The sequence below is a fragment of the Mchenga conophoros genome, linkage group LG17 (assembly GCF_057382185.1).
Source record: "Mchenga conophoros isolate Kocher_MC1m ecotype Shallow Benthic linkage group LG17, M_conophoros_male_GT1.1, whole genome shotgun sequence".
Classification (NCBI taxonomy): Eukaryota; Metazoa; Chordata; class Actinopteri; order Cichliformes; family Cichlidae; genus Mchenga; species Mchenga conophoros.
Genome location: NC_140542.1, coordinates 35,942,935 through 35,970,667, shown reverse-complemented (window position 1 = coordinate 35,970,667; position 27,733 = coordinate 35,942,935). Strand labels below are relative to the sequence as shown.

The following is a 27,733-nucleotide window of genomic DNA, read 5'->3' as shown; positions in this document are numbered from 1 at the left end:
TGCTCAGGGTAGCTGGTGCTACTGTTAGTTTTCTTGAACAAAGTGAGAAACCATTTCAGCCAAACGTTCTCCATTGTGCGGGTCTAAAACTCATGTCCCCACAAGCCACAGTTGCTTTTTTTTTTTTACTTTTTTTTTTTTTTTTATTTAAATTATACAGACCCAATTCCAAAGCAGTTGGAACTTTGTCCATCCACCACTTTTCTTCTGCTTATCCAATTCAGGATCACCCTATGAGAAACCGTTTCCAGGCTCTCACAGAAAACTATTCAGACTCGTGGGCAATTCAAAGTCACAAATTAACCTAACTCCTGTATCTGCATGTCTTTGAACTGTGAGAAAAACAAGTGAGAGTTCCTCAGAGAGAACCCACATAGACACAGGCAGAACATGTAAACACAACACAGCCAGATTGTGGATTTGAGCCCACACCCTTTGTGTGGAAACATTGTGTAAAACTTAAATGAAAAGAATGCAGTGGTTTGCAAATCTTATAAACCTTCTTGTACTGGGTTGTTTTAATATATGCGGCAGATGTTATAGCTTTTTTTGTCAGAGAGAAACATTTTTTGTGTTGCTTATTTTTAATATTTCTTATATGTGAATATCGAAAAGCATGACAAATGTATGGCTTTTTTCTTTTTTAAGAGAAATGGGTCACAACTTCTAATCAGCCACCCTATGCAGGAGAGAGGCAGCTCTGATGTGACATCTGTGTGACACATTCCCAGTGTAAATGTTAACTGTTAATATTTACCTAGTATAATGTGGACCATGTTTGCCATTTCACTTTTGTAAATTAATATACTAACTTGTACTGATTAGCACATGGGTCATCACTGAGAGACTGACTGGAATTAAAAGCAGCTCTTTTTATGCTTATTATCTTGTGCTGGAAATTTTAGACATTGAGAACTAGGAGCAGAAAATTTATCTTCATGAGATTTGTGCAGAGCAGAGGCTCGACTTACTTAAATTTTCGTTATGGTTGCATGGCAATATTCAGTTAAGTATGTCTGAGTGCACATACTGTATGTAAGAAAGACAGAGAGGACGATAGAAGTCTGTCTCATGGTTATATCCTTGGCAATAGTTTGTGTGCTGCATTGTCTGCTTATATTCTTTCATGCATAATTGTATGTTTTAGTGTGTGTGTTTTTTGCCTCAGTGCGACTGCTTCTTTGCTTGAACATTTTAGGGGAAAACGCAGCAAAGAAAAATCAAATCACTTCCACTTCCTCAAAGCAAGTGAAGCACTCATACAAGCTTGCTTCACCCAAAATAGATCGGCCAAGCTACAGTTCTTTTTCTCCCTCACTCTCTCTCTGCATGATGAAGAAGCGCTCCGATGAGAATTGTCCCCAGAACTTTCTCTGACTCATGGCAGCATAGACGAGGTATTAATAATTCCAAGGCTAACTTTTTATGAGTTTTTGGTCACTCTAGTCTAGTGTGTGTGTGTGTGTGTGTGTGTGTGTGTGTGTGTGTCAATCAGTTAGATTTTTCTGAGTTTATTTTAATTAAGTATCCAGAGCAAGTCAAAAAGTAGTTCAAGATATCAGCTGCCCTTAGGAAAAAGTAAAAAGAAACTAGGAGATTGGTTTAGATTAGTTTAACCGGAGATGGAGCAACCTAACAAGATTTGTTTTTATAAAAGATAATGAAATCTACCTTCCAACAATTATATTCTATTAATCAAATAAAATAATAGTAAGTGTATCTCTGTTTTTATTAAAGTTAATTGACTACTATACTAATATGCTCCACGCCAATCAGAAACTATGGTTTACAGTATTGTTTTTAGAATTGATAATAGGTAATAATTTAGAATAGATTATTTAGATTCTAAAGACAGTGGATTGTTTTAGAGGAAATACAGCATGTGTCATGCTGGTTAGTAAGGTGGAAGTTGCTGGACGATTTTGGAGAGGATCAGGCTGTATGCCTTGATCTTGTATGTTTGTTGAGCCAAGCTAACTAGCTTAGCTAAACATGTTAGCTGAGCAGATGCGTTATGTTATGCTTGCTAAGCTAAAACCCTTTCACTTAAAACATAAAATGATTGTTGTTTTTTATTTTTATTTTTTTAAATATGTCTTTCATTCTGACACTCCATCAGCTTTCTGCTCTTTTACCTGAAGCTGTAATATCGTCTGCTCTGCTCTCCTTCCCGTCACACCACATGCTGTTCAACTTGCTCTTCCAGCCTTGATTAGGCTTGTTAAAAGGATTTGTTTAAAAGCTAGCCCATCAGGCTTTAGGGTAGGATGATGACACCAAGGTTCTACTAATGCTACATTTGGCTAAAACAGCGTATAGACTTGCAATGTTGGCGCTGGACTCTTTTGTCTCGATCCAAACAGCTGTAGTGATATAGTATTTAAGCCTGGCAATGTTTCACACTCACACTGTGACTTCTCCGAACAGAAATGGCAGTCTCCAACTAGCTTAAATGATGAGTATGTGAAAAATAATTTTTTGTTTAAACATTACATGTATTGCATATCTGCGTGTTAGCACTGTTGTAATTGCTTCACAGCTGCACAATATACACAAGTGACTTGGCTCCTTGGAGACACAATTACAACAATGTTTGCTTAATACACAAATCAATACTGCATGTATACATTTCAGCATTTAAGGTTCTTCCCCTTACACAGCATAATTTTAGCCATGCTAGTGAGATCACAGGGCTCCACAGATGCTGATGGTAGTCACTTGGTTGGTTCAAATGACAGCAAATGTGTGGCGACTCTAAAGAACTACAATGCTCCTGTTATCTCCTCCTAATACAGTTTTCAAGACTATTGCTTTGCCGCTAAATGTGTCCAATAACATCGTCCCAATGATTGTCTTTGAAATTTAAATGTGACTAAATATTTTTAAGGATAAGCTTTACATATTTTGTGCATTAAAAAGTGGGCTTCCAATTATATCTATCTGTTCCTGTATCCTGTTATTATAGTACAATCACAAGCCTACCTTCCAGTCAATCAGCGCTTAAAATGAGATCAAATTATTCTGGTTCCTAAGCTAATTATACCTTCTTTATAAACAGATATTTGGATATAAATATGCAAACTCTGTAGACTAATATTTTTGTGCTGTAAGGCACTTTATGATATTTATCTTGAAAGGTGCTATATATAATTTACAATCAGTTTATAATACCTGAAACATGATGCAGCATGTTATTTGAGGCAGCATGTATTAGTTTGCTTTAAAAAAAATCCCAATAATAATAATAATAGTAATAATAATGATTAAAAAAAATGCTAATTGTGTTTGCATTAGTAATTGATGGGACCATCTTTTCTCATATGCCACTGTGAGCAGTTAAGGTTTTATCCCCATGTACATCCCATTTATAATTTGTTTGTTGCACCGCCATTGTTAAATGGCTGAATTTCATTTACTACTGCAAATGTGTGCCGTGGTGTTCATTTACCATCCAGAGACATTTTGCAACTATTTTTTGCATGGGAGGACTCATCTTTCTTATGTACGCTGCCATGAGTATTACTGGAAAATGAGGGCTAATTAAAAACTCATTCGGTTAGACCGCACTTCAGTATCTCAGTAAATGTCATGTCAGAATGTGTTTTTGTGCTGCATTTACGAGGACACTCAAAAATGGTTCAGTAATAGCAGCTTCTTGTTTAGCACAGTATGCAATCTCAGCATGAGTCTAACACACTTTAGATTTTCAAAGGACCAAGAAAGAAGAAGAAGAAGAGAAAAAAAACAGCAACCAAACTATACCAACCGTTCATAGCAAGCCTTAACCACACATTTATAAATATCTTAGACATTCAGATCAGCAGATTCTTAGAAGTAGCTTTTTCTTGCGTTTGGGTCTCTTGAGCAGGAAAACAAGACAAAAAATAATATATTTTTAAAAAATGAATGAAAAAGCACCTTCTGAAAAAGACGCAAAGCAAAAGATGCAAGCAGCAGGGGTCGAGTCAAGTCTTCCTGCAATGCCATCCATGCTGGACATTTGTCAAATAGCCCTGTATGGCTGTGCAATTTTAATGTGCTGAATAGCGGGAAAAGGAATAATAAGACACAGGAGCATGTCAATAACATTACATTGCATTAAGTCATACACTGTGTCACATTCATCTTCTGCCACAGTCAGAGCCTTCATTTCACTCTAGGGTGGCCACACATACATTTTAATCAGGCATTTGGCTGGCCAAGTTGACAACTGCTCAACAACAGGAGCCGATAAGGTTGATGATGAATCATAGCACTACTAGTACAAGCTTTGGGCTTCTTTTTAAGGATTCCTTCCAGTTTCTGATTTTTTTTCTCCACTGTTTATGTGGCTATCCCCAAAAAGGGGATTACAGCTTCCTCTCGTCACGGTCCATTTTCTTCATGGGATGATTGTGAAAAGACTGCATCAGTGCATGTAATAAATTGTAAATGAACAATGATATTTCATATTAATTCTGAGAAATACAGAGTTTGTGTTGTGGACCAAATGTGCAGTTATGCTGTGGTGAGAGAGCCTTATCGGAGCTGTGTATCCTCTAACATTTCAACTTTTTCTGCAGATCCCCCAGGACCAGTGGGAGGAGGGATACTTTGTTGTGTTGGGGAGATTTGGTTCGGTTCATTTTTTTTATTCTTTGTTTGTTTAGCTTTGCTGTGTTTCACAGTGGCAGAGTCTGTCCTATCCTTGGCACTGTGTTCTGGAGGCAGAGCCACAGGGATGCTTGGAGCAATTTGTTTTAGAAAAGAAGCAATGAAGTCAACTCCCACGTTTATTGGGAGATAGAGACCAGCTTGTCTTCAAGTTCTCTTACATATTATCTGGAAAAACTGAAACACCTAGAACACTTGCATTTAGAACTTGTTTTGGCATTTCCCTAAAGACTTCTGTGAGATTCCCCCCAACTATCAAACAAATATCTTTCTGTCTGTAAAACTGTCTGCAGAAACAAATTCCTCAGGATGGCAACCCAGATACATTTTTAGTATTAACTTTTTATTATCATTTTTAGTAGCATATTAAGGATGCTTGCGGAAATTTGATTTAGAATTTATTGCAAGAATTCGAAAGTTGGACCATATTTTTACATTTTATTACTGGTTTAGTTATGGACTGCTGTGAAATCTGAGGAAGATATTTGTTATTATTAAGGATTAATTACTTACTGTGGACATACCTGTGGAGCTGTGTTTCTGGTGTTAGTGCTAACTGGTTAACATCTAATATGATGAATGAAGAAGGTGAATATAATACCTGGCCAACATCAAACTGCTTTCTAAGCATGTTAGCGTGTGTATAATGGCTTTTAACTCTTCTCATTAAAGTCTTGCGTCAGCTGGCATGGATGAATTATCTTAACATTGACCAAACTCCATGAAACACATTTGTTACACTTCAATTTAAAAGTGAAATTGTTTTTGAGTTTTACAGCCATAAAATGTGTTCAAACGTGCACAGAAATTCAACCCGTTGAATAATTTGACAATTTCAATTCAAGGCCTCAGTCACACAAGCCTAGATACTCATCAACTACCCCCTGGAAAAATGTGTATTTCCCGGTCAGTTGGTGAATGTTTGCTTGTCACATAAAAGGTACTGCGCACAAAAACATCCTTGTGATTGCTTTGGTCGCAAGCAGATTGCTGGGGTGCCTATTGTTGGATTGAAAATGGCAACTTGTCTACATAGATTTGCTAACTAACCAGTGAGCTGTAATGAAACTTGAACAAACTGCAACACAATTTGATAATGGAAACCATTAATCTTCAAAGTAAAGGTTGTGCCTTACGTTGAAACCAAAATGTTTTAGAAAGTGAGCAGTGTGTGTTTCTGATTTGTGCTGGACTGTTAGCGGTTCGTAGTTGGCAAGAGTTTGGAGACAAGCCTGCGTCTTCCATATAAACTAAGGCTGACCATGACAAACTGCTAGCAACCAAAACAATTGCAAGGTTTTCAGTACAACTAGCAACTTCAACTAGCTCGTTTTGGCCAATGTCACCTAGCAACAGCAAAGAATTTTAGATTTGGGGGATACACATTTTTTTCTTGGCAACCAGTGGTTACCGTGGAGTTACTGACCGGTCTTTACTCCATGTGTGATTGGGGCTTACATATGAATGTGTCAGATCTAAGTTGTAACTTACGCTTTAACCCCTTTAAATTTATGCTGCAAGCTTCTATGCAACCTGAAATGCACCTCCTGAGAAATGTAACTACACGTCTCGTCGACGCATACCACAACAAATTAAATGGTGTGGAAAGTTGCACTGTAGGAATAAAAAGAGCTTGCAGTTAGTATGTAAGTTGGTTTGCCACAGTCTAAGTGGGAAGTCTAAATCAAGCTTTAGTCATCAGTTTTAGCAACCTCCAGCAAACACTTGAAGTCCTTGAAGCTGCTCAAGGACTACTCATTTTATCCTAGCGACCAGTTGTTGCCAAGCAATTCCTGACCAGTTTAAAGGTCTGTTTCAAAGTTTTAAAGGTATATAATCCAACAGTTAAGATCAGTGTCAGCAGCTCAAAAATATACATTTAAATAAAACATGAAATATTTTTCTCTGTCCTATTTAGCTTCATAATGTGAGTAAGGAACTGTTTCGTTTTAACCTCAGTTTAAAATGTGAAGATTCATCGCCATACCAAGAAGTAGTATACTTTACACGGCAAGACAACAACATAAAACAGATATTAATTCAGTTTCCTGACAGCTACAGCTGTGGTAGCAAGAGCAAGACCCCTGTTTGATGAAACATAGTCAATTAATGAGCTCCATCGACTCAAAATAGACCAACAACAGAGGATCGCAGCGTCAAATCAGCCACAGTCTCTGAACTTGTTGACTTCGCACATGGTAACTCGGAGGCACAGTGATTCACAAGATTGCATAAGACAGATCTAAACAGTCTGTCCAGCGTCTTGCGATGGAAGAGTTCCAAAAGAGGAAGCAGGAAGAAGGCAGTGAGTAGCATTAAGATGCGCATAGATGTAAATACACATACAGCAGTTCAGACATCATTATCCGACATCAGGCATTAAAGATAGAATAGATGCAAGAGGTATGTTAAGTAAGAAGGCATGAAGGAGAAGAAGAGCAAGTGTGTGTGTGTGTGTGTGTGTGTGTGTGTGTGTGTGTGTGTGTGTGTGTGTGTGTGTGTGTATGTGTTTCGATGGGGAAGGGGCGCTTCATCTCACTGCAAAACATTTCAGACAGTGAATTTTGTTGGCATGCCTTTCTGAGCAAAGGCGTCTTGTGTTAATTTATCTTTCTGCACATCTCTAATCACGTCTCCTGTCTTCTTTGTAGAGTTGTATTTATAGATATAATAAATTGTATACCAATAACGCCTGGTAACTGGCTGCATGCACACACAAACAGACACACAGACAATATAGGTGGACATGGGTAATGATGGGTGCTGTTCTTAATTACATCGATAAAGTAGTTGAAATAATTGGCCACTTTGATCTGGTACTTAATTTGACATTTATTGGAGTACAGTACTTTTACTTTGACCCTATATTTGACAAGTGAACCATCAAATGCATCTGCCTGGGCAAATACCAAATTTGTGTTACTTTTCCAAGTGGGTTAGCTAATTCTGCATTCGTTTATCAGTGACCTGCCAGCTCCTTGGAAGCAGTCGCAGTAGTTTTGCAAAGCATTTTTCACACTGTGTTTCTGACATTTTGGACAGAAGTAGCACTTCTGCCAAAATAATTTGGCCTGTTTCAGCAGAAAATATGTCAGGAGATGTTTTAAGCTTGTTTTCACTCGTTTGGGATATAATTTTTTGGTGTCAGCAAAACACACAAAAATGTGAAACAAAAGAAGAATAATTAAATTATTAAAAGGTTAAACTATTAAACTGAAGAATGTCCGTGACTGGTAGGGGTGTGTTGTTTCAGGTATCACCAGTGAGAAGATTAATTCCAGGAATTTGTTTGAGTAACGGATCCATGTGTCTGAACCCTTACCCATTGCTAAAACACTACAGCTCTGTCTAATTCTCAGAGACAACGTTTTGTTACATCAATTAATTTTTGAATATCTGTCTTCTTATATAAATATATTAATTAAAGTGCAGCATAATGCTACTTAATCAACGTTTGAAGGTACTGAACACATGCAAACCTATATCCATAGACATATTATTCAAATAGCACATGTAAGAGTATAGCAAGCTAAATATTATATGCACACAGCCGTGTTCTCAGTGTGTGTGACCATGGCCACCGCAGGTACCTGCATGTGGATGAATCCTGATAGATCCCCATTACCCTGGGTGTGACCCCTCGCCGCTCAGTTCATTAAGCTAGCCACCCAAGTGTTCGCGACTCAAGTCCAGATTTAATCACAACTTCCATCCTCTTGCCAATCACAATTAGATCCCGATAAGCCTCTCCAAGATGGCATCCGAGGGCCTCCACACACAGACAAAGGTTAATTTGCGAGCAGCAAGGGCCCAGCTACAAGGCCAAAGGTCGCCTGATTGAATACATGGAAGGATATGTCTGTGTGTAAGACAGTGGGGCTTGGCAGCAATTACAAAGTTCATCAGTATTCATGCGTTTTATTCATGGGTAATGGGAACATTACCTTCAAAGAGGTGCACTGATTGGATGTGGCCCTTAATGGGAAATAGCTCATGGGTAGTCTTTAGGTGGCTGAAATTTAAAAGTAATTTCTCCACCATTGTCTTTTAAAGTCAGCCCCATTACAGTGTCCCTCTGCTGGCTTGTGAGCGGTTCCAGTGGAGATGTCGAGGGCTAAGGATCTCAGGCCTGTCAAACCTTAATGAACGCAAATCGCTTTCACGGTGAAAGAGGCAAAAATGGTATTCCTGCTGATGTGGTTAAAATCAGTTAAAGGAAAGTAGATTTTTCATCTAGCCCTTTCACATCTCCAATCTGTTTATTCAAGTTAGACACCGCAACGTCTCTTAGAAAAAGAAAGTTGAATTCGTGAGCAATTAAAAGGACATCAAGAGGTGCACACTTTCACCAAGGCCGGTGCTCTGTCTTGTAAATGTAAATAGAAGAACCTGGATGTGCTCCATCATTGAACCTTGCTCTTACTCCTCTCTAGCTTTTATTAAACCCAGCACTGAAATCACACCTGCCTGTACTTCAGCAGGGGAATAAAGCATCTACTTTCCAGGATACAACCGGTACAGCACAATGAGTCTTACCTTTCTGAGGTTAAATGATCTTAGCATGCATATTAATGTGTCTAGAGTCTTTGCTAAAGATAAGGACATTTCAGAATGCACACATGCACTAGTTGTTCTCATAAGACCTGACACTACAAATTAGCTATTGTTAACCTGCTGCCCTGTCAGCTGAGCTACCAAGGATTTAAAAAAAAGTTCTACACTGCTGAACATACAACATAACACAAATTTAACAGAAGAGACAGAGTCATTTATTTTGCCCTGTTTATGATTTCATCTTTCTGACCTCGTGTCCTGTGGTGCAATGTCATTTCCAGGCCAGCTGGCAGCGGGGACATGTGAGATTGTGACGCTGGACAGGGACAGCAGCCAACCACGGCGGACCATCGCCAGGCAGACGGCCCGCTGTGCCTGTAAGAAGGGCCAGATCGCTGGAACTACAAGAGCTAGACCCGCCTGTGTGGACGGTAAGAGAGAGGGGCAGGGGCAGGGGTAGATTCTGACTTAGCTTTGCTGTCATTAAGAGTGAAAACTACTCAGACATGAACACGATTTTCCTCCGGGTTGTTTGGCTTTTACATTGAATTGTGTTTTCCTTGAAGCATGTAAAGAAAATTGAATGTAAAATTAAGCCATATCCAAGCGTAGAAAACTGCATCAACAGTCTCGGGGCAGCTAGATTTTCGCTGTTTTTTAGTTAGGGCTTAAGGTGGATAAACCTACAGTGTGGAGCAAAGTGGATCACAGGGCTTTCTTTATGTTAGTAAAACCTGCACTAAATCTTTTTTTCTGTTTCATCTTTAAAAAAAAAAAAAAAAGAAGAAGAAGCTCCAGGGGTGTTTCTAAATCCCTCACCAACAGATGGACTTATTTTTCATGGAAGAGTGGCACTTCCTGTGTAATAATGTCAGTTTTAGTCCAACCAGAGTTCTTATTGTTATTGATATTATTAATAGAGAAGAAAAGCAACATTTGTCATTTGGAAGCAAAAATGAAAGCTGCTTTAAGCTCTCTAAATGTGAGTGCTTGCTTAATTTCTCAGGCTGCTTTATCCTAATAATAAGATCCAAAATAATAAGACTGTCATCTTTAGATCAAGCAATTTGAAGTCGACATCTGTGGTTATCTGCTGATATGAGCTGCAATTTCAAAAAAAGAGAACATTTTATACAGTTGCACAAGATAAAGCCAAACTCTGGAAAATGCCCCGAGTGGAGGCTATTTAGTGGTCATGTAAATTTCTGTCACTCTACGGTGATGCAAAAATCTAAATACACTGAAATGTTCTGGGAGAGTGTAATACGTGCAGACATCTTGCAGATGAAGGAATTCTTAATGTTGACTATCAGAGACTTAGAGACAGTTATTCTAAACAAATACAAGTAGCTACATGATATAAGCAGAACCGATATTAGCTATTTGACAAGCAATTTGCAATAGCTGATTAATAAAAATATAAAAAGATGTTAGAAACATTGGTTAACAATGTTACAAGTGTTGATTTTGCATATTTTGTCTGCCAGAAGATCGTCTGCAACTTTCATGTTGACATCAAATATGAACTGCATTGTTAAATCATCTTAGTAAGGACCCATAAATAACTATGCATACAAATGTTGGAGAAATGTTTTAATATTTTGTGTTTCTGAAGAAAAGAAGTTTGGCTGATACATCAGATTTTTACATCACCAGATATTGGTCCTTACAATCCTATATAGTCGGGCAGTAGTTTCCTTATCCAGTTGAGTAAAAAGCCAACTGTGTTTCACTGAGCTCAGTAGCATAGAAATAGCAAAGTCAGCTGCAGCAATTACACGAAGAAAAATGCTAACATTCATATTTCAAGTGGGAAGTCATCACTGTAAGCGTTGTTATTACAAATCTTGACATAACTGAACTTTTTATTACTGAGATACAACACATAATCTCTGCATTTCCTGAATAAAAGATTAAGAATCCTCACCTTGCAAAAAGCTCTCCAAAATATCAGCATAACTAAACTAAAACATCCCCTAAATGCTAAGTGCTCACAATGTGTTTTCAGATGGTAAATGCATAGTTTTCAATGGACAGCCAAAAGGGAGAGAAATGATCATTATAAAGAAAAGAAACTTAATGGTTGTTTACAGTAGAAAAGGGCTCATTAGTTGTTGCCCAGACATCTTCGCATACATTTATTTAACGAGGGGAAGCTTGAGCTTGGTCATCTCGAAGCTTTTTCTCGTTATCACCATTCTGGCTCCATTACATCTCAAAGAATTTTAAGAAATGAGGTATCTTCACTGCAGCCCCATGGCCTTTTACTCTCTCTCATGATGTGGCCTCTACACATTGAGGGAGGGGAGGTTGTGTGCTCAGGTGAAGGCAGAACAAATGGCTCTATTATCAAGAAAGACCTGCAGTGAACTGTAACTGTGGATGTCTTGTTTTGCCTGTTTTTCAACTGTGCCTTCACAGTTGTATGCCTGGTTAGAGGAGCTACATATCCTCAGTGCTCTGTTTGACTGTTTTTTACCTGCTGATCTCATGAAGAGACGGCTTTGAACCGTGTTTAAATGGACTGAACGTTAATACCAATTTGTTCAGCAGACAGGAGTCAACATGACATTCGAAATCTGGTCTTTCTCCAAAATCATTTTCTTCCTGTGGCTAAACTGCTTCACACTGAGCTGCGCGTGTTTCGTTTCAAGGAAGTTCCGATCTTATTGACATAACCGCTCGCGCTGTGGAGGCACTTCACTTTTGCCATTAAATAAGCGGTATGCATGTTTCATAAATCCTCAGTATCTTGATAACATCAGGAAGTATTTGTCACAACGTGGACTCCATGGCGCATGGTGGCATTTTGTGTAGGCTAGATATGACTCTTATTGAAGAGAGCTTAAGCTTATCAGCTTGCCTCAAGAGACCCGTGGAGGTGGATTGTCGGTATAACCAACTAGTGAAAAAAAAAAAAAGAAGACCGATAGTGTGCATATGTGCTACATACATTAACAGGGGAACACTGTGTCATGGAACTTTTTTCCTTTTCAAAGCACATTTCAATTCGAAGTGCTCAACACAAAGCATGAAGAAGCTGTTTTGACCATTGTATTTAGGTGTGTAATTACTTATCCTATATGCATAATTTATTTAACCATTAAGCAATTAAGTACTCTGTTGAAAGCTCTAGGCTTTACTGCATTTTTGCTTTTGCAACTAAAATAAACTAGAATTCCTACCTATGTAAAGTGTGATGATTTTCCCCTCAGTCTTCCTGTTTCTTCTTCATACTATAGCTATAGATGTAAAAATTCTGCAATCAGTGTTACGTACTGTAGACTCAGATCTATCCTCCTCCCCAAATTAGAGAGGATAGGCCTGCAGTAAATGTAACAACTTATAGTAAATCCACAAAAGCAAGGTATGTATCTGTATGCACTGCATGTAGGTTTAGTGGTTCATTTTGCAGGTAAACAGCATATACCCGCATCTGTGCAGGAGGATTTTACTATGATCTTAAAATAATTAAAATTAACACACAGCTGATGATTTTGCATGCAATATGTGGCAATTGGTGCACACAGGGGACTTTGCAGGCAGTGCCTCCTGCCAGCCATTATAAAGCTTTATACAACATAATAAAACAACCTACATAATAATCCCTAAATCCCCTAAATAACCTGAGATTTGAAATCTTCTGCTAACTAAAATAAAAGCATCAAGCATTTTAAACGCATGATGGTGTGTTTTTGTATTTGGTTAAAGGTGTGTGTACATGCACGTGTGACTGAATTGAATGTTTGGTTTCGAGCATGCCCGTACGCAGATGCACATCTGTGTACATATTTTTCTGTCAGATAGTGATTTATCAGTTTCCTTCCATAATGTCACGTTGTTTCCTGTCAAAAAACTGACACCCATACACAGACACACAAGCGCTCAAGGACACACAAACACACACTTCTTTATTGCTGTTCATATTACAAAATCTCACAGCTTGATATTATTGCCATGCAAATTTGAGGCGCTTGTCTCCACAAATGCAATCTTATTTGTTTTATATTCAGACTCACACTCGGCTCACTTTGGGAACATTGAAAAAGAGAGCGGGTGGAGGGTGACAGGCGGGGAGGGATGCTGACAGAACAGACCACAAATGCCACAAATGGGATTTCAATCAGTTTTAATCTACTTGAGTCCTTGAGGTCTGCGCTCTGTTGTAATATGCCTTTGCCTTGGCTGACACGATCGGTGTCCTTCATGCTTCAGACTCTGTTCACATCGGTCATTCCATGCATACAGGATAATCCATAGCTCCGTCAACAGCCTTAGACTGTTTCTGTTTCTCGGACAGGACCTGGAAGATGAAAAAAAAAAGACAGGGACAGCTGTAGTGGCATTGATCCTGAAGAGCCATCCTCTGTTGTTGTGCATTTCCCATCTTCCACTTGCTCTGTGTGTGTTTATTGCTTTGAGGAGGTGAAAGTAGGAGATAAGCCGTCAACATGATAAGCTTTCTGTTGTCGCGCTGTTTGATGCACGAGTCAGTAAGGGAACGCGCTTTGAGAAAATAAAACAAAACCCTGCAGAATTACATATGTGGCATAAAATGCTGTCTTTCTCTGACCCTTTCCATTTCACATTTTGTTCTTTCCCTCTTCTTCTCCTCTTTGCTTTTTTTTTTTCAATTGTCTCTGTCACACGCTGCAATAGTGTCTTTCTTCAATGGCTCTGGCTATTTGAGGCCTGAATCACACCCTAGTGTTGCATAAGTACACCCTTTAGTAGCTACAATTTCATGCTCTTGAGCCTTTTTACATCTGTGCTTGATGATTTTTAAGAGAGCTGATAATAATTCTTTTTATGAGGCTGAGAGACCAAGAGATACTATTAGAGAGAAACAATGTTACCTACCCAGACTTGCTGCAGGCGTGAGGGGGCTACAGAGTGAGCCAGAGACTTGGAGGAGCTTGTTACAGGTGGAGTGTGGTGGTGGTAACAGTGGTAGCTCAGCAGGGAGCCCCTGCCTCAGGTGAATGTGCTTGTGTTTGATTTTGTTTGGCTGAAATGATGACATTGATTCAATTCAAGCATATACTGTTATGTCCAACAATAAATGTGCAAACCTCCTTCGGAAACCTATTTAGCCTGGAATTGCAGAAACAGTGAGTGACATGATCGAGCCGTGTGCTAACATCATGGCTAGACCAAACGTCAGTCCTCTTTGATATAAGCTGACATTTTTTCCAATCTTTTCAGACTAGAATGAGCGTGTCCCACTAACCAGTACAAGAAAAACTTCAAAATTTCTGTCCTTATTTCTATATAACTACATCATCGTTGAGTTTCACAAGCCATTTTACATTCCACCCTGATTTTAAAAGTTGCGTGACATTAGTGTGAGTGAAGTCTTATGTCTCTTAGGAGTGAGTAGTTTCAATTTAATGGTCAAAAATGTATTAGAACACAACAAGAAACACTTTTTAAAATCTACTTTTTCAGGTTCCAGTGTATTGGCGACAGGGTTGTTCAACAACACAGCGCACAGCTAAAATATTTCATAAAAAGTGCACTTTTGATGAATGACCTGGAATAATAATTTTTTTTTTTGGTGGTTTTGTATTTCAGAATATTTTATTAATCCCAGAAGATTTTTTAAAATTACCTGTAACATTCACGTTTTTTTATGTCTACTTACTTACTGTAATTGTTAAATTCACATAATGGATTTAATGTAAACTGTGACTCGACTGTGGACACATTACCTTGCTATATATAGTTAAAGAGCAACATTACTTTGCACACTGGTCAGATGTCTCCACTGTTTTATAGAGATGCACTAATTTTCTTGACTCATTCCGATTTCCAGTTTTTTCAGTATTGCCTTGGAAATACTGGTTTTTGCAGATTCCAAGAACTGTAACTGGCAGCATTTACAAGTAAAAATAACCTTTTCTTTCATGAAAAATTTTATTTTCTTAATAAAAGAAATTATGAAACTCTGCAAAGACTGCAGGATTTTCTGTCAACTGAAAATAAAGCACTCTGCCGATTGAAAGAGGTACGGATAATAAAAAGATGCTATGTGCTTCACTGTTACCTAACATATTTTACCTCAAAAATCAAAAGCAGGTGGAAAAGATTTATATGACAAAATAAATGTCATTTACTCACATTTTTCCCAGTCTGTTTATTAATTCCAGTCACTGAATTTTAACTCATCTGAGCTTTTGCTAATACCGAGGCTGCTGGCTTCTGGCTGGCTTCGAATTCTGGATAGTGTTAATGGTAGTGTTAGGATAGAGTCCGTTTTTTTTCCAGATTGATTAAAGACACATTTTTTTAAAAAACATTATTGAATGTTCTAATTAACTTTATATATATGTTATATTAAGAAATGTAAATGTGTTAAGACAGATTAAACTACAATCATTTTTTAAAAATACTGTTCCTATTTTTTTGCACTACTGTTTTTAATCTAAATAAATACTTTTTCCACCACTTCTAAAATACAGGTTGCATTGTCATTTCACTAAGCTGCATTGCAAGCTTCAAAAATGACTCTTCCCACTAGACTCACTTCCCCGGGTAGCTTGCATATGAGGAATTGTTCCAGTGAATCAGTCAGTGATAGAGACAACAGTATGCGTCAGACTCAGTCTCTGGGCTATTAAATAGTACCACAGCTCCAATCATACTGCATCAGCACACTGGTTTGATTTGATCCAGAGAGGAAAGGAGGGAATCACAGTCTGTTGGGAAAACATGTCATGTCATCTCCTGTAGCCAGTTAGCAAGCTAGCCACTACCACAGTACTGTCTAGGGGCACAGAGACTGGAATGGCCCAGCAGTGCAATTGTAATATCACTCTTTCTATTTTTCCCTTTTTTAAAATTTTCTGTTTCTGATGTGCACAAGTATAGCAACGACTGAACACCATGGGCTGCAGTCTTGTCAAAGGGAGAGGAGTGAAAAAGGGCAGGCAGATGGGGACTGCAGCCTGGGGTGGGATGCTTCTCCTTGGGTGTGCTGGCTTAGAGGCTGTAGCCTACTAACTGCAGTGGGACACGAACTGCATGATTCTTTTTATGTACCAATAATACCCAGTACATGCAAACCCTCCAGTCTGCTTCCCGTTTGCTTCCTGGATTTTCTTATTGACAGTATTGGTGCTATTAACAAAATGTATTTTTCTTTTGCAGAAATCTCCCATTCATCATCCAATATGCACTAAAATATTAACTTCAAATAACAATACTATAGTAATGGATATACAGAATCCACAGTTTTCCTTGCTGACACTTTCATTTTTTATTAAAAAAGAAAGGAGAAAAACAGTACATCCACATTGTATATTTTCATTTTGACATCAGTCTTTTGTATACTGAGCCACTCTGTATCATGTATCATATGTGGTGTGAATCCATTGTCAGTGTTGGGGAGTAACGGAATACATGTACCGCCGTTACGTATTTAAAATACAAAATATGAGTAACTGTATTACAGTTACCGTTTAAAAAGGTGGTATTCAGAATACAGTTACTTTGTTGAAATAAATGGATTACACTGCGGTACTTTCCTGTTTCATTTTGTCAGGACTGTTTGGGTTTTGTTTGACAGCTGCGTTCTTTTGTTCCAGGCGGCAGCGTTACGGTTGCCATGGTTACAGGGCGACGCTCTCTCTCTCTCTCTCTCTGCGACTGTGTGTTTCCTGGGTGAGAGAGCGCCTTTTCGTTGTTGTTGTTGTTGTTGTTGTTGTTGTTGTGCTAAGCTAACAGGCAGAATGCTACAAGCATAGCTCTAAAGAATGTAGCATCATGGGCAGTGTAGTCCGTGTTGCACGTTATGGGTCTGTGAGCGCGAGGAGGGAGAGAGAAAAAGGGGAGTGAAAAGGTAGGAGTTGTCATCGAGGAAAAACGGGAGCTGGAAGCATGTAAATATAATAATAACCACTTCAGCCAAGCTATTAAGACTCGACTGTACACCGTGTTCGTGTTTTCCTCCGAAAACAATAAGTTCCGTTGGAGCAGTCTTTCAACGCCTCTCTCTGTCTCTCGCAAGAAAAGTTGACCCACACAACAAAGTAAAGCTATTTTTCGGCTACGAGCCGACAGGGACCCCGCCGTATTAGTCAGAGGTCCCTTTACTACAGTTCGGAGTCGCGGACCTTCAGTAATAGTAATAAATCACACAGCAATAGTACATTCACGTTGTTGTAAACAGCATGATAATATATTAAGTAATCCAAAGTATTCAGAATACGTTACTGTCATTGAGTAACGTAACGGAATACGTTACAGAATACATTTTGGGGCATGTATTCTGTATTCTGTAATGGAATACATTTTAAAAGTAACCTTCCCAACACTGTCCATTGTGAAGGACCCATTAGCATCTCGTGGCCTGTAATACTGGAAAATGCATTCACCAAACAACAACTACTGAAAAAGATACAACTGAATAATGAAAAACGGAGAAAATAAAAGGGAACGTGAGAAAAATGGCAAAGAAACACAAATGGCCACATCTGACTGATTTCTGAGTTTTATACTGAAGGTAAAACTGCAAGTGTTACTTACATCAGCTGCTACAGTTTTCTTTTCTGCAATAATGAGGCACTTTGACACTGACCATTGCTGTGAATTTTATATTCTCACTGCTTTTTTTGTTCATGGGACAGGAACTCTAAGAAACTCAGAATGAAAAGTATTGAGTGAGAGCTAAAAATAGCAGCATCTTTCTTCCCCAACACTCTTCAAACATTATCCAAGCAAGTTGCTCCAACTGTCAAGCCATCGGTTTTGCAGGCTATAAAAGAGAACGAGAACAAAAAAATTCCCAAATGAGCATTGTCCTTTTTTTTTGTTTTGTTTAATACTTTCCTCCTGTTTTTCCCGTTTCTTGGGCACTCTGAATTTTTGGAAAATATTACTGCGGAGCTCTCTTCCCCCAAGAGCGACTGCTATCAAAACAGCTTCTTTGTGAGTTTATGCACGCGCACACACACACACACATCATGAACTGGTTTGTGTTTTGCAGTATGACAAGCAGAAATATAATACAAAGAAAGCTTGTGTTTTCCCCCGTGGGGTGAAAAAGCTGACGAGTGGCGAACATTAGCATAAAAATAATGCAAAGTGTTGAGCTCTGGCTTTCATTCTGTGGCATAGTTACAGTAAGTTTCCCATCTATTAACCTTGCATTATGTCGCTTTGTAGCCTCTTCCCTGTTGAATTGCCCAATAAGGCGCATTCATTTTTCACAGTTATTTAAAAAATGTCCTGGTTTTGTATTTCTTAATAAATGATGACACACTCACATATTATGAATGTGTGATATGATCGTGTACATTAGCAGTATTTTTAAAATAAAAACCTTTTAAGCAGACAGAATGTCTTTGTTAGCTTTTTATGGAATCATAAAAGGGTCACATGTTATTATAAAAGTCATTTTTACATGAATCAACATAAGCAGGTAAAATTCGTGTAATGTCATTTCAAAATTCTTGCCACATTTACAGCAAAGCCTTTAAACTTTTGCATAAACAGATGTGTAGTTTGTTTTTGTTATTGCAGATGATGGATATTAATGCAGCCAAACATAAAAAAGTAGTGCACTAGATGTGTGTGCGTGGGCATGTATAATTACATCGATTGCATATCTTCAATATCCCAGATGATATAGCTTATGCTGATGCCATAATGCATTCTTGCAAGCCATTACGGTCTCTCCTGATGAAGCTGCATTATCCATGTATCCCTTCTGCCCAGAATCCATTGCACTCTGCGTTCATAAATCTACACCTTCAGTGTGATCAAGTGGACCCAGGTGTTCCAAGGTTCTGAGATGTTGATAACGTCAGGCATTATTGATGCCCTATTGTTGGACACCATGGGCTGCAGTCTCTGTGTTTTATTATAATTAATCCAGGTCAAAAGAAAGAAGACAGTGAAGATTGGTTTAAAATGCTTGATAAGCATGTACGTGTGAAATGAAAGGTAGCCACATTAAAAATGTAACTCGCAATCACCTAAAACCATCCATAATTTCAACTCTTTTTTTTTCCTCGTCTCGTGGCATTTTTGACGCAGAAATCTTATGTTACCCAAGCAACAGTGAGTCACCATTAATTTTGGTTCAGGATGAGGGGAGAAAAAAATAACTCTTGTTAAGGTCTATGCTGATTTGATGCCAAATCATTCAGCTGAAGATCAACTCTGCGCTAAGTGTTCATGAAGAGGGATGTTGGCTTGGTGGATTGCCTTCATGTGCTCTGTCTGGCTTTCAAATGAGCCATCAGGCTCTTGTGTTGAAGTATTACAGAGCTCTTCATAAAGCGAATTCTTAGCAAGGCCAGCACACCAATCACTTGGTGAGCCCATCAGAGTCATCCTAACATCTCAGCCTCATAAATCCTCAAGAGCTAATATGTCTCAGCCTCCGCTGTAACTCACTCCCACCTTGTCTTTTACATCCTCTGAGAACACACACATGGAACACAGACTAACACAGACCTCACATACAGTAACTTCACTTATATGTATAAAAGCACACAGATGCATGGATTAATACAGTCTGCTTCTGCTCTTTTGCCGCCATTTTCAGTCTATTTTTTCTTTACACCTTGAGCCCTGACGCTAGTCATAACACCAAAGGATGGCGAGGACACTGATGTATTCTTTTGGCTGCACACAACATGGTGTGCCTTCCTAAACGCTCGCTGCCTCTCCTTCACATCTCCCACAAGTCTGTGCACGGGCACCATCGTGGTTGATGGCCCGTGCTCTCACCATCTCCACCTCACTGGGCTAATTGGAAGAGAAAAGTTCCCCCCGCTGTGAACGCATGTCCAAGGGGCTATGCCTGCTCAGGCTATGAACAATTAATAAATAATTACTGCTTCTACAGACCCTCTTGGGGCACATGCCACATTTACAGGATGGTGAGGGTGTTAAAACGAGTCTGTAGACTTAACTACTGCTGAAACACTGTGAATAATGGTTAAGCACCTATGTTTGGGGGGTTTTCCCATGATTTTGCATGTGATGGGCCTCTCAGGAACACTGTTAAAAAACAGAGCATGAGACGGTCATCATTTGTTTTATATTTTTTATAATGCAACCTTGAACAAAGTATGAAATATGAGATATAATAATGTATTAGCTGTAAAAAGTGTCAAAAATATATAAATATGATGCAAAAATGCATCACAAATTTGAAAATGCTTTGACGTTTATATGACTATAGATCTTTATTAGCAACATCAAACTGTCAAAACATATACATATATTTTACTGCAATTTAAAAAAAAAAAGTTTAGGCCATGAGACAAATTGAAAAAAACTCAGAGTTAACAACTCTAACTTTTTTTTACATTATACTTGGTTCTTATATTCTGCTGTATTCCTGCACAAGGTCTGAGTCTCAGTAACCAAAGATCTTTGGCTTCTGGATAGAATAAACAAGTATAGCATGTCTTTAAGTGATAAGATTTTTCTTGCTATATGCATACATAACATGTTTTCATGAGATATTTTGTATGGATATGGATTTTGTAAATATGAAATTTTGATCTATCCATTCTCTTTTATTTAGCCAATTCAGGGTCATGGGGGATGAGCTCTTGATAATGTATTATAAACCAGTGTTTCCCAATCTTTTGGAGCCACAGCACATATTTCACATTAGAAAAATCACATGGCACAGCACCAAACAAAAATGTCACAAAAAGCATATTGATAACTTTTCCCCGCGCATCAGGCAGAGCGGAATTAGCGGTATACCTTTTGTGCTTTCTTCATCTGGGTCGGAATTTTCTCCAGGACTCAGGTCAGATTGACTAATTTTCCTTGTCTCACTCACAGCATGACTATTATTTAATTTCTTCTTAGTCTTCTGTTTTACTGGCAATTGGCAACCCATTTAATTAGAGCAGATAGTTGTACTGCCCTCTAGTGGAAGAGAATGTAATTGGTCTGCCCGTTACTCACGTAGGTCGCTAGAGTACTAATCAGGTGGAACCAGATAATCTTCCACACCTGATCATTTCTCACGGCACACCTACGTGCTGCGGCACAGCGGTTGGGAAACACTCCTATAAACTAACAAGATAGGAACTGGAATTCTTTAGAAGTTGCCTCAAGAGAAAAATGTAATAAATTCAGTGTACTTAATTTTCCTAAATCTACATGGGTTAAAAAGGTGTTTAGTTATTTACCTGAAACCGTCTCAGGGAGAAAAACAAACCACTTTGTCATCTACGAGCATTTTAGACATCATCAAGAACTCCAGCAAATGCCACAATCTCTCATAAGCAGATGTTAATTTCCCCCCCGCTTTTTGGCAAACATTAAGATACACTATGTAAAAAGACAGCTTGTTCTTCAGTAATTCTCTTGCTGGATTGTAAAGCGTCTTTTCCTGCCAGTTCTCGACGGAAGCTCAGACGAGGTAGGGCCGGTCAGCCTTCGCGTCCCCCGTGCTATTTGATTTCTGCTGTTGACGGAGAAGGACTGCTAAGAAGGGATGCAACTGTTCACTCACTCATTCACTCCCTCAGTCACTCACAGCTCTCACTCAGCACACACGAGCCCATCTGGCACTGAGAGAGAAAGCGCTTTTCCCTTTTTAACCCCCATTACTCATGAGGTGCTGATTCCATATGACGGGTGTCAGAGCCCTGCAGTGTACATCTCCTCCTCCCTCCTGCAGCCACTTATCTTCCTTTCAGCTCTACCTTGTGATTACAGTTATTATTTTTTTATTCTTTTCTTTTTAAGAGCCAAAAGGAAAAGGGTGATTGTCTTCCTGGATGAATGGATGGTTGGGCAGATGGATGAGCGGATGGATGGACACAATCTGATAGACCGGCAACATGATATTACAGCTCCACCAGAGAGTCAAGGATCTGTGCTAGCTTTGACTGTCAGGGACGTGAAGGGAAAGCCAATGGAAGAAGAAAAACAGGAGGTCATGTGTAACAGCCTGTATTCCTACAGTGTCAAAACACAAACAACCACAGAGGGAAAGCAAATACCCTCTGCCTTATATAATATTATTAAACTCGTGTGGGTAATTTTTGTCTCTCACAGGCTTTACTGATGGACAAAAACAACATGAACCAAATTCGGTTTATGCTCAAATGAGGGGACTGTGACTATGCGGCCTGTACATGATTGGGAAGTGATGTGTTTGTGTGTATGAGATGCTGCAGCAGGAAGCAATTTGGTGGTCAGTGGATGTTAATATAACACAGTTGTGATTGTTCTTTATCTTCCTCATTAAAGCAGTGAAGGAACAGCTGCACGAGTACACTGGGCAACTAAAGAAAGGAGGCACTCTATTGTGACTGAAATGATAAAATGCATAATTAGGTAGTCAATGTTGTGTTCCATCTCACTCTCTCTTCCCCCTCTTTCCCTTGCTCTGTCTCATGCTGATAGGTGAAACTGTGTGTTTCCTCTCCATTTTCAGAAATGATGTTGTTCATTAATGCAATGCAATTTCAGGGAGGGCCCTCGCTCTTCCTCGCCGCCGCGTTTTGTCTTTGGTAATTTACCTTTATTGGCTGGCTTAGCAATTTCATCTGAACACGGGTTCATTTAATAATGTATGCGTCTCGTTGTGTACCGTTTCAAACCCACCTGTAATTGCTGTGCAGCTGGGTGCACTCTGCTGGATGGGCGCACAATCTGAATGCAAGGACTCGGTATGGAAGGCATGAAGACAATGACTTACTGTTACTAGAAAAGCAAACAGTTTCCACATGCATAGTTTTCTTCCCTTTTAAACCATGTTTGAAATTTCTGAGCATTTAATCTACTTCTTTACCAAGAGTCGGATAAGAAGACCATCTTATGCCGGCAAGGTTAATATGGTCTCAGCAGCCGGTTAGCTTAGCTTAAGACAAAGGGGATAAAAGCGACACAGCTAGTCTAGATCTGTGTAAAGCGAACAAAATCTGCCCATCAGCACTTCTTAAGCTCACTAATTAACATATGGTGTTTGTTTAATCTTAACACTCTGTTTTGCATTGGGGTTTTGTGCCCCGAATACTTTTTGGTGGGGACCATTAACTTGTTGGAGTCCCTGCTGGATACTTGGCTGGCCAAAACAGAAATATTAGCATATTAAGAACATTGCTTGTTTTTGTTACAATGGGAGTTAGGCCCTTTGGGGTAGCATTGTTTGTATAAAAACAGTTTAAGTCACACCCAAATCATCTTAATTATCTATGATAATATTTTCACAACATTTGTAATCATTTGTCTATATTCCATGTATCCAATTAAAGTTCAATACAAGTTAAAAGACCCCAAATTGTTAGACAACAGCACTATTTGATTCTTATTTTTTGGTTTGTTTAAATTAGATCAGGGGTGTCCATCTCCAGGCCTCACAGGCCGGTGTCCTGCAGGTTTTAGATGTGTCCTTGATCCAACACAGCTGATTTAAATGGCTAAATTACCTCCTAAACATGTGTTGAAGTTCTCTAATCATTTGATTCAGGTGTGTTGACCCAGGGTGATATCTAAAGCCTGTAGGACACTGGCCCTTGAGGCCTGGAGCTCCCCACCCCTGGTCTAGGAAAAAGGTTTTTGGGGGCGATGGCAGTAGAAGCAAATCTACAGGAAGTCTGCTTCATGGTCTCAGCTCTAGGCAGTCACATTGGTTAATTTTCCAGAAACATGGCAGAATTTTTTTAAACCACATACATTGTCTTCTGGACATCACCTAGTGAGTTGCTATTTAATGGACATATATGTCATGTTGGGAGGGGACCAGAAAAAAACTAGTACAGTATTGTTTTAGAAAATGTATTCCCCCTTTCAGCGTTAAATATTAGATGATAGGATGATATTAGGATTTTTACAACATGGTAAATGGACTGGTTCTTATACAGCGCTTTTCTACTCTTCTGAGCACTCAAAGCGCTTTACACAACTTGTGCATTCACCCATTCGCACAAGCACATTGTTCTAAGTGCTTTCTAAGTAACATTCACACACATTCATACTCCGATGGATGCATCGGAGAGCAATTTGGGGTTAATATCTTGCCCAAGGATATTTGGCATGCAGACTAGGGGAAGCCAGGAATCAAACCACCAACCTTCCAATCAGTAGATGACCTGCCCTACTGCCTGAGCTACAGCCACCCCATGGGTAGAGATAATTGCTGATTTACACCTCAGATATTCTCATTCATTTCAGTGATATCGATATTGGAAAATAGCTAATATCAGCCCGCTGATAAAACAGCTGGGCTCTACCGTTAGAGCAACAACAGGATTTACTAATTGATGCAAGCTGGTGTTATTACTGCCATCATTAATCACAGTGTCACTACATCTACTTTTGTCTTTTGCCACCAGTTTTAGTTGGATTCAGCGTTGCCTGTTCTGACTGCTGGATATTCAATATTGAAACTTGAAATTCTCAAAGTTACCCAGCCAGCATGAAAAATGTCCCCCCCCCCCAAAAAAAAAAGAACAGACTTATCATCTACAAATGTAATTAACATTTCAAAGATCAAACACAAAATGAATTCAATAATAGTATATTGCGCATAAATGTATACACAGAAAATACACCCACAGTAATATCTTTGTATTTATAAAGTTAATGTACAAACTGAAGCCAAATTTGTCTCTGATGATTTCAGTTGGAACAGCAAACTGGACACCAAAGTGTCCTGTAACAATCTGACATTTGAGAACAACGCACTGTTTATTAAGAGAATCTAACTATAGCACATCATGTATGGATAGGAATGATTTATCGTTGCTGAAAATAATATATTATTTGTATGTAGAATGTCTTGCTGTTGCATCACTCAGTCTTGCTTATTAATTCTTAAATTGTAGATTTCTCCCTTTTCCACTCGTTGGCAGCGGTACGAACACCTCGCTAGAGACCCTCCAGTGAAAAAGAGTCATTGTTACCATTGGATCCCTACAACTAGGCTGCTCTCGTACAAGTACTGGAGCTACATGAACCTTCCTTTCCCTAAATTGCTTCAGGTTAGGACATTCCACGTTCCTTGCTGTATCCCCTTATCTTTATAGCCTCACCACTTTTTGACACATTACAGAAATATGACAGACTTGGTTATCTGTGTGACAGAGGAGTACTATTTTAGTTTAGCATTGTGATGACCCGTGGAAGTTTTTTTCACTACGGCTCTTTGAATACATCCATGGTGTGTTGTTCTTTTAAAAATAAGGTTTGTTATTATTAAAATAAACATTCCTGTTAAAATGTTACCTGCCCCCATATTGATTAATAGAGATTAATTTTAATTCATACGTATTAGGAATTTTACTTATCACACCTTTTAACTTGCATCAACGTTGTACCTGCGCTTATACATGCACTGTGTTCTTGTGTGTGTGTGTGTGTGTGTGTGTGTGTGTGTGTTCTTGTGTGTGTGTATGCTGTCCTGAAATACAGCTGCAGTCACCCTCCACGCTCTTCTAATTGTTCTGCAAAGCCCCGCGAGGAGGGGACTGTGGTCACAGTTGTCTTTGTCCTTGGGTTGGAGCACAACTGGCTCACCTTGCCAGTAATAATAATAAAAAAAAGAAAAAGCCAGGGCTTCTGTTAAATGCAAACACATTTCAAATGTGTGTCTGTGTGCATTTGTGCGGATGTTCTGGGGGACAGATATTATTATCCCCACCCTTCACACATTCCTGTCCAGCGAACCTTTTAATCTCTGTGCAAAAAACCACAAAGAATGAAATCAGATCAACAAATTAAAACGGAAACCCCTCCCCCCTTTCTCTCTCCATGCGTCATCCTCTGCTGTCGCGTGGGGGCAATTTTTATAAGAGCCAGTTATGGGACATCACATGGTCAAAATAATATTAGTGCAGCGGTGACAGGCATGTGAAGGCAAGATGAATCTGGGATAAAAATAAAGGCAAATGAAAACAAATGGTGTCTCCTTCACCTAGAGGGGGGAATAAATCATATGTGGACTAATGTGTTGTGCGCTCTCTCCCTCTCTGACACTTTTTCGCCATCTCACAAGCGTTCTCGCTCTCTCCACCTCTTTTTCGTTGCCTTTCATTCCCTGCCTCACTTCATCTGATTAAGTTAGCTACAAAGTGTCCTTCTGTATTAATAATCCGCTCAGAGAGGTAAGGGCAAGAGCTGAGGTATTTACCGTATGTAGGTGTCAGAATGTCATTGTGCAGAAATACAGCAGACTTCGCCATCTCATTGAGGGGGACGCTTGTGTGTGATGTGAAATGTACTTTACATTTTCTGTTTACTTATACACTCCATTCGTGACTAAAGAATAAGCTCAAATCACTAGTGTCTTTTGAAGTGCTCTTCTCCTCTGTAGCAGTACATTTGCGCTGGTGTAATTGTGCTTTTTAGACTAATTGAAGCAGCAGTCTCTCTTTTAACAACAGAGCTGCTTTTCTAACCTGACATCTAGCGTACACTTTGTTTTGACTCTCATAGAGTATATCTGGAGGGCACATCAGGAGTAAAACTAATGAATGGTGTGAGCTAGGTCACTCACGCAACCCAAGCTGCACTGCATCTCGCCAACACACATACACAAATCCTCCTCATGTAATATACCAAACACACCTTCCTTTTGTGATCTAAAACTATCTCCAGCACCCCAGCATCCACCTGGAGGCTCCAGGGAATATGTACTCATCACTTCCCAACATGTGTGATGCAGCAGGGGAAAAGCCGGCCAAAGATGCAGGCCGAGAATCCCAGCTGTGCTTAAAAATGGCCAAGCAGCGATGCAATCAAGAAAAATCAGGCTTTCCAATATTTCCAGTGTTTGTTGTCTTAACTTTACTGTCTGCAAATGTCTCTCAAATCTATGTCTGACTTTCAGATGACACTAAAATTTCTGCCAGTGAATAACACACTCGCTCATTCAGCAGACCTCTCTCCTGGGGCTGCGACCTGGCCAGTGAGCCATTGCGCCTTTAGTGATTGTTTATCTTTGGCCTAATGCTGTGTAGCAGTAATGCTGTGTGGATTGTGATCGATGGGTGGTTTCTTATAACCTTACTGGAATTTTTATCAGAAGTTTGATTATTTACGAATGTGACGAAAGTCTGAATCTACTTGCATTGTTGCTAAACAACATTTTGACACCTTTGAGCTCAAAATTAATAAAAAACTAATGAAAGACCAGCAAATGCATATTACTCTAGAACATTTGAAAATTTAGGAAACAAAGAAAAAAATGTTTGGATGCTGTTTTAAATGAATGATGAGCTCAGAGCATACGCCAAACTCAGACTATATTCTCATCTTATATATTCTTATTTCTTTTTGTTAACTTCTGTAGCTCCTAATCTTTCTTCTATTAGAATAATTTATACAAGCCAACTTTATTTGCCATTATGTATTTTGGCATACGCGAACTGCTTTGATGTTCCCATCTTGGCACTCTATTCCATCCAGTAATCCACATGATTCCCCGTATCCATATGCATTACTTTGACTAATTCTGTTATTTTTATTCAGTTGTCCGTCTTGATGTTAGTGTGGATTAAAAATCTCCTGACATCACTTTTAACATGTGGATGTGGAGCTA

The 27,733-nt window shown here is 39.0% G+C and overlaps 1 protein-coding gene across 3 annotated transcripts in view; it reads left to right on the top strand.

Moving 5' to 3' along the window:
- Nucleotides 1–27,733, top strand: part of LOC146555844 (chemokine-like protein TAFA-5) — a 175,304-nt gene that overhangs the window by 90,152 nt on the left and 57,419 nt on the right. For all 3 annotated transcript variants that reach the window (XR_014889107.1, XR_014889108.1, XM_085250955.1), the window contains exon 2: nucleotides 9,489–9,638. Coding sequence is in view for 1 of the 3 variants with exons in the window: in XM_085250955.1 (XP_085107081.1) it covers nucleotides 9,489–9,638 (150 nt within the window). In the remaining 2 variants the exon portion in view is untranslated. The remainder of the gene's footprint in view (nucleotides 1–9,488; nucleotides 9,639–27,733) is intronic.